The sequence below is a fragment of the Calliopsis andreniformis genome, chromosome 5 (assembly GCF_051401765.1).
Source record: "Calliopsis andreniformis isolate RMS-2024a chromosome 5, iyCalAndr_principal, whole genome shotgun sequence".
In the NCBI taxonomy this organism is placed as follows: domain Eukaryota; kingdom Metazoa; phylum Arthropoda; class Insecta; order Hymenoptera; family Andrenidae; genus Calliopsis; species Calliopsis andreniformis.
Window position 1 is genome coordinate 22,527,658 of NC_135066.1, and position 22,445 is coordinate 22,550,102.

At 34.6% G+C, this 22,445-nt stretch overlaps 1 protein-coding gene across 1 annotated transcript in view; it reads right to left on the reverse strand.

The window, feature by feature from the left end:
* Nucleotides 1-526: 526 nt before the first annotated feature.
* LOC143179994 (transmembrane protein 114) overlaps nt 527-22,445 on the reverse strand; it is a 102,063-nt gene continuing 80,144 nt past the window's right edge. Inside the window, exons 4-6 of the mRNA XM_076379481.1 lie at nt 16,952-17,029; nt 9,555-9,692; nt 527-6,398 (exon numbers count right to left, since the gene is read on the reverse strand). Coding sequence (XP_076235596.1) covers nt 6,148-6,398; nt 9,555-9,692; nt 16,952-17,029 — 467 coding nt within the window. The 3' untranslated portion in view covers nt 527-6,147. The remainder of the gene's footprint in view (nt 6,399-9,554; nt 9,693-16,951; nt 17,030-22,445) is intronic.

Sequence of the window (22,445 nt, forward strand, 5' to 3'; positions counted from 1 at the left end):
GCTCCCCAGTGAGAGGAGTGGGGCAACCGAAGGCAGGTTCCGCAGCACAGCTTGGCGAGGGACGGAAAGGTAAGGGGTATGGATGGCAACACTGGTCGGGAAGACTAGGTATAGCGTGAAAGCCATACGCTCGCTTACCTGTGCGGTTACACCACTACTCTCTTTTCCAGACGCCAGCGTCGTTGATCGGCGTCGTGTGAAGCGAAGGGCTCTTCTCTCGCGGTGGACCAGACGTCCACCAAGGACCAGGAGGCCCCCACCGCAGAATTTTGCGGTCAAATAAACGTCGTAAATAAGTCCTTTTAAGGGCCGACTTAAATTTGATTAAGTGTACATTTTTCTTTCAAAACCCTTCTCTCAATCACCTAATCCGGGCCCTGTTAGATCCCTGCGTTCAGCGATTCTAACAGAATGTCTTAAAAGTATGAAGATTCAAAATATAAGCATCGGACAATATGTGAAAAATTGGAAATTGAAAACATCCACAGTCTAATAATCAGGATAACTATGTATGTATTGAAACTACTGACTTTTCATAGATATACGCTTTATTTTGATCATGGAAAAACGTAGATACAATTGTTCTTTTGTTCATGTACATATGTATATAAAGTATGTCTTTTATCAGGACGTATGGGCAGCTGTTTGAAATCGATTCACACTGGCAACAATACAGTAAACAGAATACTGTTTTATAATAAGGAATAAAAAGACAATGTTAGCAATAAAAATAGCATGCAACTATAAATAGCGGTAACATGAAGGCAAGATATTTAAATTAGAATAATCATTATTTTTAGGTAGATTAACCATTATTCTAATTTAAATGGTTTACATATTTATAAATTTAAATACTTTATATACCTGGAAATTAGGTATTACTTATACAATGGTATAACACAGTTATTTCATTTATACAATATATGCAAATAAATAAATAAATCTTTGAAACTTTTATTTAGCATTTATTACAAGTGTGAACCTTTATACTTGAATAGCAAAAGGCGAAGGAACATTCAACCAAACACTTTTATGAAATTTATTCTTATCATTAGATGAATTAAACATTTGCTAATCATTATTCTGCGAAATTAAGAACGACTATTATAAGAACATTGCTGCGATATTATGAAATTGAAATTTTTGGGATACGAATCTAATTGTAGATATTCAGTATATTTCAAAGATAACAATTTGAAATACTATTTTGCCTTAAAATATACTTTAAAAAATCACAAACTATAGAATTATTTTTCCGATACAGCTAGTACTCTGAATTAATTGAGAAAACGTTTTTTCTATCTTAAATTACACCAATGTTCATTAAATTCAGGTACATAATATAACGTAAATTAAAATGGATTACCTTAAGAAATAAAATACCCGTAGCATGATTAGCGAACGTTAATTCTCATTATCGCTAATTCAAAAGGCAATAAATTCGAAATTCAACCACAAAGTGTTCAATGCATTATTATACATAGTAATGTAAACAATGTCTAATAAGTAGTTTCTTACTTAGCTAACATTCAGTTGCAATTTTTTAAATATTTGTGTAAATCGAGTGTGAAATTGTTCTTAAAATGTTAGAAAATTTAAGTATTTGCAATTATTAATGAGATATGACGTTAATTATGAGACGAAACATTTGTTTAGAAGAATATCTATATTGTTTATAAGTGTATGAAAGTTGATAAGTGATACAGTATTGTATCATGAATGATACTTAACACTTTCTTGAACATTAGTGAGCCCTCTTTCGTCTGATTTTAAGAATCAGAGATATGTAAGTTCAAGAAAGTGTAAGATTGAAGTTTCATTAATTTACATCACCCTGATTCTTGGGAGATGAAGAGATTGATTTTTTTTTGGTTATCTAAAATTGTAAAGATACTTATTTTAGTATGAAATATTTTTCTTTCAAAACAATTATACACTTTTTTCCTCTTTTCTAGAAAAATTACCATGGTTATTGTTAAGTAACTTCGTTATCACGATAGCTGTGACTAGAATTATAAGTATAAATAATAATCACATAAAAGGGCTCGATAGTTTGATTGTAGATAATATATACGTTTTTGCGAGAATAATGTTCTGCTGAGTTTTTTTTTGCAGTAAATCTTTCGTCTATTTCTTTAGGGTGATGATCAAAAAGAAAGTTTAAATTTTGAAGAACCATGTAAGCATAACATTCTTCTTGAAAAACACCTTGTATAGAATAAATGGGTCTCAAACTTTTTTTTGATCAGCACCGGCAGTATACAACAAATCACAACATCAGTAATTAGAATCATAGGATTAATTAATAATTAGTAATCGTTTCGACTATGAAGTCGTTTTTCTCAAACCTTTAGTATCTTTAGCATTACATGTATAAATAGTTATGATACTTTTTGTACCGTAAGCTTTCTTTGACTAGATAACTTATGTTTTTCTTCGTCAATGTGTTTTTTATTGAGAATATCAAAAATACGACCTGTATAGAAGTGGAGCTTTTCTTTTTGCATTTGTTTTTAGAAACAAACACAAACTCTTAAGATAAACTTTGAGACGACTATTCCTCCCCCAAAAATTGATATTGCTAACTCCTGTGCTTTTCTAATTAACACAATTTTCGTGTCTTTTTGAGCTACTATTAATTTTTAAGCCGAGACATTGCACTAAGAAGTTAAGAACCCAAGTATTTATCATCCCAAGACTTCTGTGGTTTACGTTCTAATTCAACTCAGCAACTTAGAGAAGAATCCTTTATCACCCCTAATTATATACTGCTGATCCTAGATTCCTTTCAAGATTGCTGTGCTCACAAAATTTTATTGTACATGTAGCGATCTACAATAATTAAACTATTCATTTATATCGAAAGTATTTGGTATCATTAGTTCATGAAACGTACTTTTCTCAAAGATAGCTGTTAGAAATATATATATATATGTATGTTAAAAATATTTTCAGAATATGGAGTGTATTAAAAAAAATGATTTCCTTAAAATTTATACATCTTTTGTTCTTGAATATCTCTCTAATAAATGACTTCATCTATGAAAATGTTGCCATAGCAATACAATAGCTGATTTTGTACTAAATAACTTTCTATGGAAATACTTTTTTCTTATTTCTATGGTTTCACAGGTCCAGAGAATGTTCAGTAGGTGGCAATTCTTATTAACTGGCTTTGCATATTATAAGGTGTAGAATGTGGTCATTTTTAAACTAACAGGTCAATTTTTAAAAATTGTGCTCAAGTAATATCGATAAATAAAATAAAAAATTGTCTAATAAGGGATGTGGTAGATACACGTATGATACCAATCTTTCACCATTTACAGACTGCAATTACTTTATGAAGTCTGTAAGAAAATATAATGTGATCTTATACTTTAATCCTTCCATTTATTATGTTGTTTGCATAAAATTGTTTTATCGATTTTGATTCTACTTTTGTATTATAAGAAAACCCAGTATATTATGTATGTATAATTTTATTCCTCTTCGAAATTTATTATCTTAGCAGGAAAAAAAATACAAGAGACTTCCTTTGATTTACAGTGAATGGTCCCATTTGATATCCTAAATTTCAATCCTCTAGTGTGGTAGAAAAATAGCATATTTATCATTAATTGAGTGAATTTCAAAACTACTTTTTTCGAGATTATTTCCTTTTATGGGGTTCAATAATTCATAACAGAATATTGGGTAATTTGTGTTTCAGAATTATACACTGTAAACTTTATATACTCTTGGTCTCATTATTTGATTATCGAAAGCACTTGGGGGAGGTGGAGTATTAAACTATCAGAGTACATTCACATTCTATCCTTTTTTAAAAGTGATTCCAACGTGATCGAACTCGATGACGGTAATGTATTTTTGTTACGTAGGGTGGATCAATAAGAAGTACAATGTTGAATATGTATTTTTTAGACTTGTATGTCTTTGTCTATAGAGAAAATTATCATAACCATACGACAGTTATCGTTTCAAATAACTATTGTTCGAAAAATTGTCCTTTACTTTCATAATGTTAAAGATATTCGAGGTGCTAATTCTTATTGGACTATAATAAAGATTTAGTGTAGGGGAGACCAGAGACAAACTTAATATGAGACGAATATAATAAACGCTGTAAAACAAATATCAGTTAACCAATAAATAATCTTCCTCTTCATATGTTACTTCCATTTCTTCTTCACTTTACTTATTGACAATACGTTATAATAACCAGTTCTTCGTATTTTAACGTTTTATTGAAATAGTATATTAAAAGTAAATTTGTAGGGTCTATTTTAATTACGTATTCTTTTATTCTGGCTTCATAAACTCCTTTGACGTTTTTTTGTATTGCATTCAATAGATACTGAATTTATAGATAGAAATACCGCTAGTAGGGATAAAAGTAACAAGTTGTTACAATTTTAACTTTCTACTTTCTTCTGCGTTCTTTGCTTTACCCGATATGTTATCTTAACAAAATAAGAAAAAAACTTGTGAAATCATATTTCTTAAATTTTATAGACGAGTTACTTTGAAATTTGAAACAGAACATCGCAAAATAATAAAAACGAATCATGCAATTAGTGTAGTCAACGTTTTTCGATATAACTATTAGAAACTATTTAATAACCTTGACTTTCTCGTTGATTTATGAAATTATTCTTCTATTACACATAGGATTGTCAAGTTATTACCTTATGTACCCATTATGAAAATAGTTATTCATATCTTGGAAATTATCAAGATTTTCAGCTTTTCAACGTTGACATATAATGAAAGCATTCTCTTTTGATTACCATATGACATAAAAAAAAAATAAAAAACAGAAAATCAACAAAGATGAACTTATTAAGTTTTTGAACGTGATCCTGAAATACGCAACTAATGTTTACAGAATGCCCAATATTCGTAAAAGAAAAACAGATCATGGGCTGATTTCTTAAAAGTCTATGTTAAGTTTACATTTTTACTTATTTTTACCTTCAAAAGAAATAGAAATATCTTTCAAAAGTATTTTTTCTATTACTTAATTCAATTTTTAAACTTAAATAGGGTGTTATTGTCATCCCTATCTCATATTATTGCATGCCTACCCTTACGGATGAAAGTAACAAATGACATACTTTTCGAAAAGGCTTATTTAAAAAAATCAGTGTAATATATTGCTAACGTTTTAGTTTCACTATGTTGTTTAATAATGTAAGTTTACTGTAATGTACGACCTTTTTAAGAATTCTATAAGACTTAGAAGTTACAGAGTCAAAAACATTAATTGTTACGTTTATATCTGGTCTTCCCTACAAATTAAGATACTACAGCTCAAAATCACAAATAGGTCTTTATTCTATTTATGGTATTTCTGACATTAAGTCATAGAAATAGTTTTTGTATCAGCTAATAAGCATATCTCATTAAAAAAAATAAAAATTTTTAAATTTGTAAAGGAGTAAGGTTTTTGTAGGTAACTGTAGGTAAAAAGACAAATATTTTAAGACACGGATGAAAAGTATCCTTCAATCACAATTAACATAACATCCTTAATAGTCTAAAGAGCAAAGCAAGTGCACTAACACTTAATTCCTTATCCATCGATCACAAAATTCGCCAAGCATTTTTTCAATTAATCCTTATTATACTAAAGGATCACTCATAGGATAAATATGAAGTTCCAGAAATTACAATAAATAAATAAAAAGACTTCGAACATTTAAAAATTTGAAAATTTGATAACTTTGAACATTCGAAAGTTTGAAAATTCAAGATTAGAAAGTTTTAATAATATTAAGAATTTGTACACTAAATATTTGAAAATTACGGGTTTTGAATATTTGAATGTCCACAATCTGAAATTCTTTAGCCTTAGAAATTCGAGAAACTCAAAAATTCAAAACCGTTCGCGTTGAAGAATTAGATATTGTAGTCCCTGAGTGACTCGAACTTGATATTCTAAAAGTCGACTACATATTGATCTTACGCAAGTCTTCAGATTTTACACCTGACAACACTTTTTGAAGCATAATCCTAAAACGATTGTCTACTCCTTGCACGTACGCGTCTTTTATCTCTATCAGTGTATCTCTTAGCTTATAAGTAGTCTTTCTTACATGTGACAGTTTACGTTAGCATTGCAAAAAGAGGTTAAACGAAATAGGATCAGCGACCGATGATGGTTGGCTCATCTGCCATCGCGATTTCTTCCGTGGGCGCCTTGTCCCGCTTCCTCTTTCTTGAGAATAACATGAATGCGCATCCCGCCAGCAAATTGCAGAGGAATACGATCCAGGCGAGAATCAGAGAGAAATCGTACCTCATGATTGCACCTTTTGGGAACGTAGCGTTCACATATTTACCTTCGAATTCGATCGAAGACAGCAGCACTTGTATTACTACCATGTTGCAAGCAGCTGAAATAATAATTTAAAAAATAGAAATTTGGTTTACTCAGATTTGCAAATGTTTAAATAATCTATCGTATGTGAGAATTATTTAATAAGTAGAAAGACAACCGACCGTTTTCATATAGTTTACTCAATAAATGTCATAATTTATTTATTTTTCATCATAATTTATTGGCATAATTATGTTCTTCTGTCTCGACACTTTATTAGCTTTTTTATGCCAGTAACAAAGAAGTCAATTTTGTTTCTTTAGGCTTAGGCTGACAATGAGTCAGTTTTCCATATTTGTTTTCATTTCTTCGTTGCTGAAAAACGTGACTTCAAATAATGATTTTTTCGGACAGCCAGACAAAAAGAAATCTGATAGGGCAAGATATAGATATGCGATGGATACAATAGAATCTTCCTGGATATTTTTTTAGATAGTTTCAAGCGTTAATTGTGCAGTAGCTACGTATATGAACACTCTCAAAAAGCACTCTTTTCTTTGCAAACCTCGTCGTTTCTTCTCTATTGCATATTTCACATTATGCTTACCCATTACGTTACTTAACAATTCTCAGTAATATGTTCTACTATGAGTCGCCTATGGCTAATAACAAGAGCTTTCAGAATTAGAGCTGACATTACGAGTGATCCTCTTTAGTGACGCATATTGATAACATCCGTTTGGCCATTTTTTATTCGATCCATCCATTTGTAAAAATTTGAACGGTCCATGTGATTTATATTACATTGTTTTTATGCTTGTATTTATATTATATTGTTTGTTTATGTTGTTTGTTGAGTGTTAATCGCCGATTTCAATGAAACTTTGTACAATTATTCTATGGTCCTACATAAGAATTTGACCGTACAAAGTAGCTACCCATACGTATCTTTAAGGAAGAAACTACCCCTTTAATCCAAGTCGCCCTTTTCATTTCGGTGCTTATAGCTCACAAAGTATAAGCGCTATAAAAAAATGTTGTATACAAAAGTTTTACTGTTTTTTCAAGACCTGTAAGATGGTTTCAAAAAAATCTTGACAAAACGAATTGTTTATAAAAATTCAACCCCCCCCCCCCCCCCCCCGTTTCTAATAAAAAATGTTTTTATTCCAGATAAATAAAGAGCTTTTTGTTGTGAATTCAACGTTTTATAGCAATATATAATTATTCTATTTCTTGTATACAAAAACGTTGCATCATTTCTGTATAGTGTAATATTCGCCATTATTGGTACGGTGAATTGAAGTAAGTATCCAATTATTACATTTTTCATTCTGATTTTCGGGTGTAATCGTTATCGTTGTTCGTTACAATGCCCCGGCAATAATAATAAACCTTATTTTCTGACCTTTGAATGCTACCGATAATGCAATAAAGTTTTTGTATACATATGACTTGTGTATGGAATAACAAACTTGCATTGTAGTTGGCAACTCTGGACGAAGAAGACAGAATTAAAAGGGGAGAAAAAATAGCAATATCAGTTAATTTTACCCATGATTTTTTATAATTTAAAAAAAAAACATTCAATCAGGGAGTGACAATAGTGTAATATTTCGATCGCACCGTCTACGATAACGGAATAGTATTCCACAATACAATCCGAGATTATATTCTGTTTATTTATTCATGTATTTATTGTACGTAATTTTCACAATAATGATACTCTTCCTAAAAATGTTTAAAACAGAAGTATTTTTTACACCAAGCACAGCATAGAATTGCAGTTTTTCCGCATATGTGATACTTATGAATTTCGATATCTTGTTTTCCGCAACAATAATCATCTGGAATCTCGTAACGATCTGGGCGATCTTGATGAATGAATGTTTAAATATATTATGACATCTAGGCGAAGACAGCTGACTGTGAGTACGAGATAGTAGCTTTATAATGTTATTTCTTTGGTGCAAATTGATTTCGTAATTATGCAATACAATGTGATCAGATAAAGTTTTTACGAAATTCTTCCGTCTTGTTTTTCTGGACTCTGTGTGCCGCTGATAGTTGTATATAAGTATGCAAAAAGCAAGCAAATGCATAACTACTTAAATGAGTTTAAAGAGTGATGGAAGTTCGACGTCTAACACTGCGTCTCGGATCCACGCCGCAAGACGAGTTCCAGGGGGACTCAGCGAGGCCCTGCCAATCAACCATCAACATTCGAACGGCACCAATAGTTATTGGTCGCGAGGTCGCGCGACACAAGTGAGCCAATCGGGGCACGGTGGGGGAAGCGTCGCGTGCCGAGATCCTGCCGCACGCAGCGATCTCGGCCTTCTTCTTGTACGGGAGGCTGATCAGGTCGCAGGTGGTAAGTCTTCTCCCATTGTTCTCCCCGGTTGACTCGGATTAGATCGGTTCGTAAGCGGAATCTTGAGAGGGCCGACTCCTGGTGGTCGTCTAGGCCGTGTAACAGGAAGAGAACCTTCGCGTGCGGGTTTCTCGAAGCCTGCGGGCTCGTCTAAACGGCGAGTCTGCGGCTTAGCGGCGTCGTAGCGAACGGTTGTCGCGTGCGGGTACATCGTCGGCTTGCTGGTGTAACCTCGTGTAAGAGCAGCCACCTGGGCGGTTCACTTACCCGTGCCGAACGTGCGTTTGAGCCTCGTCGCCGCTCGAAAATCATTGTTACGCGATCGCTGTAGCGGGGAACGGGCAACTGCCCGCGGCCACGTGTCGCGATACGGCGCGTGTAATCAGATCGAATAACGCTTGTACGTTTCTCGCTATAATACATCTTTTATTACCTAAGAAAATCGTGTAAGAATCCCAGATCCCAGATACGTTCCTCACCCTACGTCTGAAGAACCTCGCCCCTCTCCGCGCCCACGGAAAGATCAAGGTGTGGGACGCGTAGTGGCCGGATCCTGCACGCCCGTCCTAGGCCGAATGCGGCTCGGCGGGACGGTCACGTCGCAGACCATAGAATAATTGTACAAAGTTTCATTAAAAGCGGCGATTAACACTCACCGAACTTCCCTTGTTGTGTGACCGAGATTATGTATGTATAGATTACAGGAATGTTGTCTTATAGTTCTGCACATAGCATTATACTTCTTATTTGAATTTCTATGTCTTTACTTATTAAATAATCTTTGTGAGTAATGTTCAGGCAATGGAAATATATTTAATGGCAAATGATTATTGTTAGTTCTCTTAAAGTCACAATTACCGCTAATGAAGTGTATTCCACCGGCCAGTCGCTTGAACATGTATCGAGGGTTACGGAAAGTGTAGATGGAGAAACAAAAGCCCATTATCATCACAAACAAGCTAATTATTGCGAATGATACCTCCGTTCTGGAGTAATCTGAAATCAATAAATGTATTTTAGTGATTTATTCAGTGTTCATGGATAACTGTCTTTCAATCAAAATTTATTTCGAATAATTATATATCTAGTAAAACTAAACTTGTAAAAGTTTGTCCATACAATTATTAGAACAATTACATAGTGATAGTAATCTTGTATCACTTATAGTACAATAATTAGTGAGAGCATTTTAATGTTTACCGAAAATACTAAAGATATGCTTAAGGAGAATAGTAGAAAATGGTCACATTTTGAACTGCTTCTATAGATACAATATTAATAAGATTTCATTCTATAAGGCGCAAGAAATTGTGAAATTATAATTCTATTCCGCGCTTCCTCCTGAAAATCACTTCGTAGTAACCTACTACATGCTGTTATCGCCAACAGGTTTATAGACAGAAACAAAAAACGTATGCTCGGTTGAGATGCCTGGTCCGCCATGGCTCGTTCAACCCATTCATTATTTCAGAGCCAAAAGAAAAAGACTGCCGTATTGACCTGGGTTAACTGCTAAGTTAAAAATGGAATTTATTTGAGCGTAAGTTCGTTTAATGGTTTAATTGTATTCCGCGCATCCTCCTGAAAATCACTTCGTAGATGTTTAGAGCTATACGGCAGAAAAACCCAACCTCGTATGCATTATATATATATTTCTTTTTAATATCTTTTTAGTAAGAACAAAAGTTTAAGACTTACTTTTTTCTTCTTTTTTTTTTTTTTACTTCAAACTTAAGATAGTTTTGCCAAAACTATTACTGTAAACAATACCTCTGTCATAGAACTTTGCAATGGTTTCTGACTGGGACGTCCAGCGTGCCGTCCTTTTTATAACATCAATATTAACTCCTGCTTGCTTCCCTGCCGATGTTGACGTGTGTCGAGTGCTGTATGCTGAAAAAATTGTCGTATCGAATCCGCTTCTCTTCAAAACCGTGTTAATCCATCGGCTTAGGATCTGCGTAGTAACCGCTTTGTACGGGCTCTTTCACGAACTGAACAAGTTTACCATCTTTCCTCGTAATTTCTTTGTTCTTTTAATATACGTCTCTGTGACTGATGCTGCAAAAATTGAAGGATCCTTCTCATATCTGAGCAATTTTAGGCTGCATCTTATTATGGTCAGATGTTTTTATTCGTGCCGGAATCTTGATTTCCAACATGTTGTCCTTTTCAACAATATTCCTGACATTAATACCGGCCAACGTTTGCATCCTGTGCCCTGTAGTAAGGGCCATTAACGCTACCAATTTTAGTGAAAGCTTCTTCATTGATATCTTCTCGTTTGGGTACCACTTTCAAACTACATCTAAAACTATCTTTGGATCCCAAGTGAAATCATATTTTGGCATGATTTTGATCTATTTCAGGTTCCAGAATCAAAGCTACCGCCGATCTCACCGTATTGATAAAGCCATATGACACTCCTTCAAACTGGCTCGTTACAAATTTTTAAACTTTTGAAATTTGAGCATTGAAGGCGTCTGTGTTTGTGATTTGACAAAATTGCCACTATTTTTTTAAATGCACATTGTACTGGAGTATAGACGCTTCACTAAGCGATGCTAAGGCGATTGTGGTAGTTTCCTGTGACATTTCCTTCAACCTGAAGGCTTTCCTGATCAAATTCCTGCCACCAGGGAAAGTTGAGCTGCTAACGGGTGGGATTCTCTATTAGGAGAGAACAACAAATTAATTGCCGGTTTCAATACAAGAAGCTGTGACTCAAACATTGTCATGACTTTCGGATATCATGCCTGGGATAGGCCACCTTGGAACCACAAGAATGCCTCTACACTCTACTTTATTGATTTTTCTTAACATCCTTGGGATAATTGCGAAAGGAGGAAAAGCGTAGATGAAAAAGGAGACCACTTTACTGTAAAGGCATTTACAGCCAACACCCCTGGATCCTTCTTCCACGAAATATATTTCAGACATTTTGCATTTGCTCTACTTGCAAGTAAATCTATTTCGGGCTTCCCAAATGATTTACATAGTGCTTCAAATGCCCTCGAGTTTAATTCGTATTATGTATCCAGTTCTAGTCGCCTTGATTCGATATCTGTGATTGTATTTTCCTGTAACCGAATGTAAGATGCAAACACCCAAATATTACGATTTTCACGCAATATCCATATAGCTTTTGCAATATTTCTCAATTTTCGATGCTGAATACCACCCATATGATTTATATACGAGATGGCCGTGGTATTATCTACTCGGATTGTTAGAGGTGAATTCTTAATCCGATGAAATTTCAATACTAAATATTTTTATAAATTAGGCCCATTCGCACAAACGCTCGAACATGGACATTTTTGGTCTAGATTCACCAAAAAAAGTTTAACTGAAATCTGACACTTGAAGTCCGTAACATCTCCTTGTAGGACCACGGATGCTCGACGCTTTGAAGTGTCCAGTGCAGTAGATTTAATTGTAATGCCCCCCCCCCCCCCCCCCCCCACCATTTTTATTATTAGTTTTTAGCATAGAGCCTTGTGGGACACCTGCATAAATGGTTATGGGTTCTGAACGTGTACCATTAACTGTATATTAATTGTATATTAAACCATCATGCCATACTGCATGCATTTGTACTGATCTATTTTTGTTTAGTTTAAAAGTAATATCTTCAGTAACTCTTAAAATTGCTGAATAGTGGAGTGATGTTCCATGAACCAAAATTGATGATTTGGTAGAATTTTGTTATCCTTCAAGTGTTGATTGAGTAGTTTTAGTGCTATCTTTTCATATACTTTACTCAGGATATTTAGCAAACCAATGGAACGATAGCTTTCAGGCTCATGATTAGGTTTTTTGGCTTCTTTGATGGGAATTACTTTTGCCATTTTTCAGGTGTTGGGGGAAATAATAGTTTTGTACGGATTTTCTAATTATATAGTAAATTTGTACATACTATTTCCAGGTGATGTTTTTTAACTTTATCGTGGTGATTTTGTCACGGCCAGAAACCTTGTTGTTTGGTAATTTTCTTATAATGTTGTGGATATCTATTGGACTGAGTGAGGGGGTATGTAGTTCTATTTGTAGGTTTTGTATGAGAGAGTACATGCTGTTGACTTCTGATTCAAATGAGGATGTTACATCATGTGTTCTATCATGCGCTTATTGGAAATGTTTGGTAAGCAATTCAGCTTTGTCTTTGTCTGAGTAAATTGGTTGGTTATTGTCAGATTGCAGCATGGGGATATGTTGTGAGTTAGTTCCAATGGTTTTGTATATTTACCGTAAGGTATTGTCTCATTTTTGTATCTTAGCTAGTTTTCTTTTGCTAAATATTATTTTTCAGTGTCAGGATTTGTTTTTGAATGTTTGAGGCGAGTTGGTTTCTCACTAATCTATAGTAGGGGCTCCTGTTTTTTGGTATTTTCTTTTCATTCTGTTTCTATCCTTTATAAGTTGAGTTAGTTACTTATCTTCTGTTCCTTTGTATTGGTGGTTTGCTATTGTAGTTGCGGCTTTTTTATATGCAGTATTTATTCCGTCCTGAAATATTTTTATTTTAGTTTCAATCTCTTCATTAGTCCAGATGTCTGGGTTGATGCTAAAATTGTTACACATTGTTTTGTATGCTTTCCAGTCTGTGATTTCAGAGTGCTTTCTATTTGTGTTTTGTGTTGAAGTGAAAATTTGGAGGTATATTGGAAGGTGATTTGATGTGCAGCATTTGTAGTTGTATAGGATGTTGGTGAGGTATATATCAATGTTAGACTTGGTTTTATATGGTTGCCAGTAAGTGAATGTGTTACTGCTAATATTATTGTAATTTTCGTTCTCTACATATTTTTTGAGACTGTTTCCGTTTCTGTTGTTTGAAGTGTTGTTCCAGAATTGATGTCTAGCATTGAAGTCTCTTCCTATTAGGAAATATTTGGGATTTGAGTGGGAGGTGATGATGTCAAGATCATTGTGACAAAATTTTATATTTGGCGGGGGGATATCCTGCTCCAATGACTAGTGTGGGGTTAGATTTTATTTTGATGAATACCGATATTATGTTCGGAATTGCAAATCGTTAGGGGTCTGTCTGCCCTGATAATTTTATAATTTCTAATGCCACATGGATCATTTGTTCATAGCCAGATTTCTGAAATGAAGGCTATAGCTATTGTTGAAACTTGAAAGAGTTCCAAACATCTGTTAAGAATTGTTATTTACCGCTATAAAGCCATTTTATTACATTTCGACTAAACACCATAAAATTGTACACCATCGCGCTGCGCCGAACCGTACCGTAATTAAGTTGTTCACTCGTAGGTCAGGTTTTTCCGCGGCCTGACAATGCGACAACGAAAGCTAGACCCAAACCAATAAGAATTCTGCTTTTTCTTGATTGGTTAGCTTAAACTACACGAAAATATATAAAAGCCTTTACAAATGTATCAAAATCAAGCAATCAATCTATCTACTTCAAACAGACAGAAGCTCTGTCCCAACATCAAAATAAAAGTCAAATTCAACTATCCTTCGTCTCTTAATTGAAACCAAGGAAGCGAGGATCAGCGGATAACTCCAACTAAACATATTCTCGCCGATCAAATCGCAACAGCTATGTAGTTGGATTCTAAATGAAGTTGAAATTCAATAAGTTCTGGCTTTATACTGGTGGTGTTCCACAGCATGAAATTAGCAGGGAAGTTATTTAAACTGGGCATCGAGTTGCTGAATGATGAGAATGGTGGCTTTTTCCCTGTCCAGATTATTTGTGCAGTTTGAATAGTGTGTTTGTATGAGTTCTAGTATTTTTAGGAATATGTTCAGGTCTGTTGTCGAATTTATACTGTGAATATTTCTTAGTATTGTAAGAGTGCGAGCGCGGAATCGCACGGCGGCACGACCTTTGTCGTGCCATCTAGCGTTACAGAAGATGATATATTTTTGTTGATAGCCCGAGCGCGATCGGGAGCAGCGAGTCTTTTTTGTTTTGTTTTCGAGTCCTGGCTTAGGCGTGCAGAGACAAAGGCAGTCGTCGTTCGATCTCAGCCGCCATGAGGTGCTAAATATATTTCTCGTTACCTTCACCTAGCGGTTTTCTTTCGAGGACCTCACCGCCGACCTTCCTGCAGTATGTCATTGATGTGTTCGGGGGTTTGGTGATAGTTAAAGTTGTTGGTGGCGGAGGGTATGTTAGCAGCTGTAACTTTATGAGTTTCTTGTATTGGTTTCGAATGTCTTGTGTGTGTTGATGTTTAGGAAAGGCATGCTTCTTCTTCTTTTAGCAAGAAATGCAGTTAAAGCAGAACATTTGCTAAAATTAGCTGGGTGGAGGCTTTTGCAGTTTGCGCAGGTAGCAGGAGTGTCTCTGGATTTTGTGCAAGTTCTGAAGTCGTGCATTCCTGCACATTTAACGCATTTATGTTTACACTGAATGAATCCTTTGGGTGAGTCGTATTTCTCCCAGTAAACCCTAAGGATTTCCAGAAATCTAATTTTATTTACTTGTACTAGAGTGGTGCCAGATTTAAATGTTATTTTGTATATGGGGTATTTAGTATTTAGTGGAAGTTCAGTACACTGTATGGGTTCTAGTCCTGATTCTTTTATTGCATTGAGTATTCTGCTTGTTGGGAATTTTAGTAGTCCTTTCACTATTACCGTGAGTATCTTTTCTGAACCTAGGGAGTGGGTATGGAATTCAACGTTCTCCTCAGAGCAAGTTTTTCTGAAGGAGTTAAAAGTCTGAGCATTTTGGAAATTAATCCTCAATTTGGTGTTACAATTTTTTGCTGTAAAGTCTTTTCCGTATGTTTTCTCAAGGACGTCTATGAATTTAATGAAATTAATATTTCCATGTACATAGATAGGAAGAGGTTTTTCTGTAATGAGATTTTGGTGGTCTGCTGAAGGTTAGGATGATTGAGTATAGCTTGTTGTAGGTGCAGTCGGTGTTTTGGGATCAGAATGTCCTTTCTAGCGATTCTGAGCCCTTTTTATAGCAAAAAATGAAGCTAGTTCCTTGAGCAACAAAAGTTTTATGATGCTACCTACGGTGCAGCGAGTGCGATGCAGCGTACTCGCGACTACTTTTCATAGTTCGATTCATGCTTACATGCTATCGCATACTATTTATGCACTCTTACATACTATTTACACTGTTTCACATAATTTAGACTATATACACGTTACAAGTATATGTTGTAGCTATTACTTTTTACTTTACTTTTACAATTTTAAATAGTGCTCATGATTACATATTTTGGAGTTTATAATTTTGCAACGTTTATTTAAATTTGATATTGTGATACTGATGATATTCTGTAAAAGGTGTCTGATTAAGTATTTTCTTAGAAGTTATTTTAGCTTAAACATGTAATAACAATACGAATAGTACAGAAATTTTTGGAGGAAAATTATTTGTTTCTAATTTTTTTTAATTTTCACAATTTTTTGCTCAGTTTTCAGCAGGTATTTCACAGATACCGTGATATCTCTATGATTAATACTTGCATACAAAATAGAAATGTATACAATTTTTATATTCTCAAAAGATACATAATGAACAGCTGGAAACCATAGATTGTCATCTTGTTTAGTTTGTTATAGAAAGAATCTTAAACATGACCCTTTTTGTAGCCTTCTAAATCGGAATCTCCTCTTACGTGAAGAGCAATGCAAAAGACCATTTTCTATAGTTCTTCTTTATTTGTAATACATTTTTGCGATGATACAAATGAGAGAGAAGACTTCTTCCAAAAATGATAACAAACGTCTTAGTTCGAATAAATTCAAATAATCAGACTAAACAGTTGACAATATTCATTTGTTATTGTATCTGAAGTGTCTTCGCACTCGTTCTATGAAAATTAAATATAAGCTAGCAGATATCTAGAGAGAGTTCGTTAAAATTAAACTGGTATCCAAGCAGTTAAATATAAGAGCATATCGTTATCCCGACTGGTGAAGGATACGTCAATCTATCTATTTGTCACTAATTTTGATATACTTCTGTAGTATACCAAAATATAGATATTTATAAAATATTATAATTAGACTTAATATTAGACTTATTACACTTAACAATCTCAGAAATACCAAAAATTAGTTCTATGTTTTTATAATATTATATTACATTTACAATTCGTAATGAATTTATATTACCCTTTTATAAAACTATGTCAAAATCGAAAGTAAACAAATCGGATGCTTTTGTAAGTGGTTATCCGAAATCATACCAGAATAAATACAGCTATATTTAATAAGTCAGAAACAGTGGTAGTGTTTTGTTTACTCACTGAGGATAGTTCTATTCAATCCAGGATCCCGTTTGATTTGTAACTCGGTCGGGAACATGTTGTGATTCTTGCATTCAGCTGGGAAGAGAAAACAGAAAATTAATGTACAGTTAAACCCTTGGCTTACTACAATTACAATGTTTATTATTTTTTTATTCAACTTATTGTTCCCAACTCGAAACGCGGTTTCGAGGTTTATGGAAATTGAGGAAGAGAGAAACAAACACCGGATGATTGCTGTGTGTGTGCCGTAATAAAATGCATGCCGATTACTGATTACAGCAACTAATACGTCCAATTTTCGTTCATTAATTATGAAATAAGTATTCTTGATGGTGTGAGTGTGAATGATCACGCAAGAGAAGTCGTGCGAATCGACAGTGAAGTTGTAACCATGCGTCGCGTAACCAAGGATATATTACATTTTAGTTATTAAAACTATTATTCGATAAAGAAACTTAGTTTATGTGTAGTTATTAGTGTAACAATAAAGTGCGTTATTATAAATCCTACCAACAATTCTTGTACAGTTTTTAATGTTTTGATATACAGTAAAATAACGTACAATCCGTAGGAACTACGAAAACATTGCTTTTTATTTTTTTACTATGGCATTACTTTACCAAATCGGCATTTTTAAATTCTTTTTCGTCGTTTTTTATTTTTCACAACTTGGATAATTAATTTAAAAATCTGAAAAAGTTCTATAATATGTGTCGCGATAGCTAACGTGTTCGTGATTTTTTTCATAATTTTCCATCTATTAGTTTAAGAGAAATTGAGCAATAACGTAGAGATCTTGAGTTTTTTGTACAAGACTCGAGCATAGCAAGTAGTGAACGCTACGCGTAGCTTGTGCCCTGTCACCGGACAGCCGTCCGTCTGATATAGGCGCTCTCTGATTGGTCGATGTTTTTCATTAATAACTCGTTAACGAAGGCTCGGAAGAAATTTTCGCTAAGGAAAAAGTTGCTTAGAATTATCCCAGGAATCACCCCTTCTCGGGACTTACACTTATTCTGGGACACCCTGTATGTGGAACAGCCGAAGAATTTTATGATCGACAAAAACAAAGTCTGTCGGTTAAAACGTGCGATATATGGTTTAAAACAATCTGTACGAGTCTGGTTTTGGGGACGCAGATTATGCAAACGATATCAAAGATCGACAATCATACAGCGGATTCGCTTTCCTATTGGACGGAGGGAGCTGTGACATGGCAACGCAAAAACCCAGCGACGATAGCAATTTCAACGAGTGAAGCTGAATACATTGCACTCTCCGAAGCTTGCAAGCAAGCAAAATTTTTAAGTAATTTCGTGTATGAGATCACAAATAGAAAAGTTGTAATAACCGTGTTTAATGATAGTCAGTCGGCGTTAGCGTGGACGAGCGAACAAATGCCGTACAGTCGTACGAAACCACTTCGTACGAGAAACAGTAAAGTCAGGAATTGTAAAAGTATGCTATGTGAATACAAAGGAAATGATCGGCAATATCTTAACAAAATTGTTAACGACAGACAGACACAATAAGTTAGCAAAAGGCTTAGGTTTAGAATTCAAGATGTAGCGATTACGTGGGAGTGTTGGATATTATAGAGAACTCTAATTTATCGACTGATAGGAGTTAGTAAGAAGTATACATTTTTTTCATTGTGATGAGTCATGTGTGAGCAAACAGGCACTCTGTTTGTAACTACACGTGCGAATAGACCGCTGTTTTGTTGACTGTGATTGGCAAAGTGTGTCTCGACATACTCGAAATATAGACAATTATTGTGGCATAAATCCCTGTGTAATCAATAATCCAACAACATATGTATGTAATTCATGTAGTATTTATGAAGTTATTCATGAAGCTAACCATTCAACAAAATCTTTTCACAATATTATAATATGATATTTATATTCTAAGTGTTCATAGTGCTAAAAAATATTGTGAAAACAGAAATGAGTAATTTTATAAGTTGAAACAAAGTGTGATATCATAAAGAAGTTGAAGAATGGTGAGTGTGCAACAAACTTAACAGAAGAATATGGTATTGATAAATCAACGATTACTGGTATAAAAAGTAAAAAGCAATAAATTGAAAATTACCTACCGAATGTTAATTTATTTGATACCGGGTAATACCCGACAAATTTTAAAACTGGCAGAAAATAATGATTTGGATATTGCACTTTATCACTAGTTTCTGCACTATAAAGATGACAAAAGAATATGTATATCATAGCTAGTGATATGCGAGAAAGCTCAAGGATTTACTGAAGAAACAAATGCAGTATAGGAAAAGTGGTTCTATTATTCGAAAATTTTGGTCTCTCTATTAATTCCAATAATCGACGTTCTACTATACACACATTGATAAGAAGCTTTTCATAAAATTTGAGCAAAAGTCTGTGATGTTGAACAAGAGAAACAATTTGTGCATTTTCAATATTCCATTGATTAATCCCATCTTCAAGAAAATGTAAGCCTAAATTATATGAGGCAAAAGACTAACTATATCAAATGTCAAGAAAATGTTCCTCTCTCTATTATCGGATTAAATTTTTATTGTCCGGTAAGGCAGAAACCTTGAGCTTGTGGCTCAGGGTCCCTCTCTTACATCACATCCAAATAACTGTGACAGAAATGTCTAGATTCTAAAGTACATCTAATTAATGTTCGGTAACTGAACACTAACGCTAATTTCATTTAATTTTAATTAAAAATTTTTAAACTTAAATTGTAACGTAAAATCGAACCAAAGAATAGTACAATAAAATAGTACACTCAGCTACTGGGACGTCATACTTTAAGTATCACATGCATTTTTAGGTTGTTCATTTACTGGGACATTTGTATGTATTGCGACATTTACTTTGGTGATAACTTATTACAATATCCTTAACGAACGTCTTACTTTCAAGAGGGATTGAGAAATTTTCAAGAGAGGTTGTGGATATCCAGATGTCTGCGAAAACTCGAAAATGTCGAATCGAATTGGATCGAGTCGGGTCAATAATTTTAAAATCGGATCAGATTCCTGAAAGTATCGTGACTTAATAATATCAGGATTGTCTGAGAATTTCAAAGCCCTGAATTAAACTTCAGGATGGCTTTTTTTTAATACGACCATTTCTGACATGTTATAAATTGTACAAAATAGAACACAACCCATATAGCATACAGACGTCTTAAAAACGTCTTAAAGACATCCAATAAAGTTCTAAAGAAGTCTAAAAGATGTCTTTGAAACGTCCGACGTTACAAATCAGTCTATGTTTTGGATGTCTTAAATGATATTCATAAGGCGTTTTAAAGACGTCCAGATTACGTCTATATGTCGTTAAGATAAAAAATAGACATCTTTAAGGTGTCCAAAAGTGTAAGTCTTTAAGACGTCCACGTAGTGTCTCTTTAAGAGGTCTCATGTAGGTAAATTTCGGAAATTTTTAAAACGTACACTGTCGGATGTGTTTTAAGATATTCCACTTATGTCGGAAGACGTTCAGGCATAAAATGGACATAAAAGAGATGTCTTCAAGACGTCATGTGCTATCTGGGAAAGCAAAAATAGTATACCCTGTAAATGATATATTTTATTTGAAGACAGTGTATGGTTATGTTTTTCTTGCTGTAACACTAAACCAACAAGGGAAACGAGTTATAAACATGTTGGACATTTATCATTCTTATGTGCAAATTTAAAATAAAATATCACGCCAGTACTTGGATGTATTTTATCTTTCATAATTTGATAAGATATAGGATTCCGGAACACCTCAAATCATATTTAAAAACGGTCTAAAGGTTATCTCGAAGTGTAATTCAAGTTTTTGAAATTCTCCGGAATCACGACATTCTGGGGTCACCAGATACTGTCCAGAATTCGACTCGATCTGACCGATTTTTTTCCTCAATATGCTTTAACATCAGGTATTCGACATTATCGTATTCTCGCACACCTCAAGTTATATTTGTTACGTGAGTGATTAGTGATTATCTTCACTTGATTGAAGAAATTACACTGTTGAATGAATATCGTCTATATCATCTGCTTTGATGTACAGATTAACAATCCGCAAGAAAAAATTGTTGCTCTCTTCTCGTTTTCGAGATAAAAATGGAAATAATATAGTATGGAAATAATGGTTGCGAGCACCGTCATAATAGTCATATGTACTGGCAGAATCGAGCTCATTCGCATGCGTGTCTTACAGCAACCACGGATCACGGATGCATGTTGTTGCAATTATGAGTTCTAGAAAATTTAAAAACTGATGTAACGCCCCATGGCCTACTCCATCTCCATCTTACTCTACCTTAGTCTATCTCTCTCTAACTATCGCCATCTCTTTCTCTCTCTCTCCCCCGTTGTATTTATTTTCGCTCTCTTTCTATTAATATTATTTTATTATCTATTAGTGTATGTTTTATTAGTTTAAATACTTAATTCATATTTTTATCATATATTTTAATCTAATATAAATATAACGTATTTTGTACGTTTTCATCTAAAACATTCACGGTCAGAATAAGTGCGCCATTAGAAATAAGACACTACGCATGCGAAAACTCCGACTGGCGGATATATAAGGAGCTGCGAAAGCAGCAGAAGACACACTTCTCTCTGGCATCGAGTCACAAGAACACGAGGATCTAAGAGGTAGTTGAGGTACTCATTCAGAAATTGAGACCGTTCATCTAGCGGTAACAACTGAGGTGGTTAATCAAGAGACACATAAATGTGGTTAACTAAAGATTGGTTTATTATCACGATGAAGCGTAAACTACAGCAGTTTGACTCCGACTGTCCTCGCGCCCTCACATCATCCCTTCTTATACCTTACAAACTAGAGATAGTAACAGGAAGAGAGATGGATCGAAAGAGGGCTGGAAAACGAAGAGGAAAGCGGACAGAACAGAGAGAAAAGTGAAAAAAGTAAAAAGGGGAAAATTGTCCTGAGCCTCGCGCGGATCTGGCCGCCAGATGTAACTGACGATGACCAGACCCGTGCCAATCCTTGGGACAGGATGTAGAAAGAATAGGCAGGAAATTGTAAAGCATTAGAAGAAAAAGTTAAGAACAGCGAAAGTCGAAGAGAAAGTCAGAACAGAAAACGGAAATGGAAATTGAGAGAAAATGACAAGGCCGTGGTGGCAGTGCCGAACTGCCACACAACCGTTTTCCAGAGATCAAGAATATTCGATGCCCCTTTACAGACTTAGGTTTGCGTAACCTCTATGACAGGTGCACTATGACGATTTTAAGTAAGTGCAATACGAGCGACAGCTCCGAGCTGCCTCTTGGAGGCAGCTAATATACTAAGCCCTGTTGGATCGAAACCGCTCTCCTAGGGATAGCGACCGTTCTAGCAAATAATCATCAAGACTGCTCCTGAAGAATATTTTTTCAAGGGTAGCGACTGATATAACCCAGATAACGAAAGGCTTACGGATGCTTAGGCAATTCAAGCAAAGGTTAATTGTTTCCCGAAGATTTGAG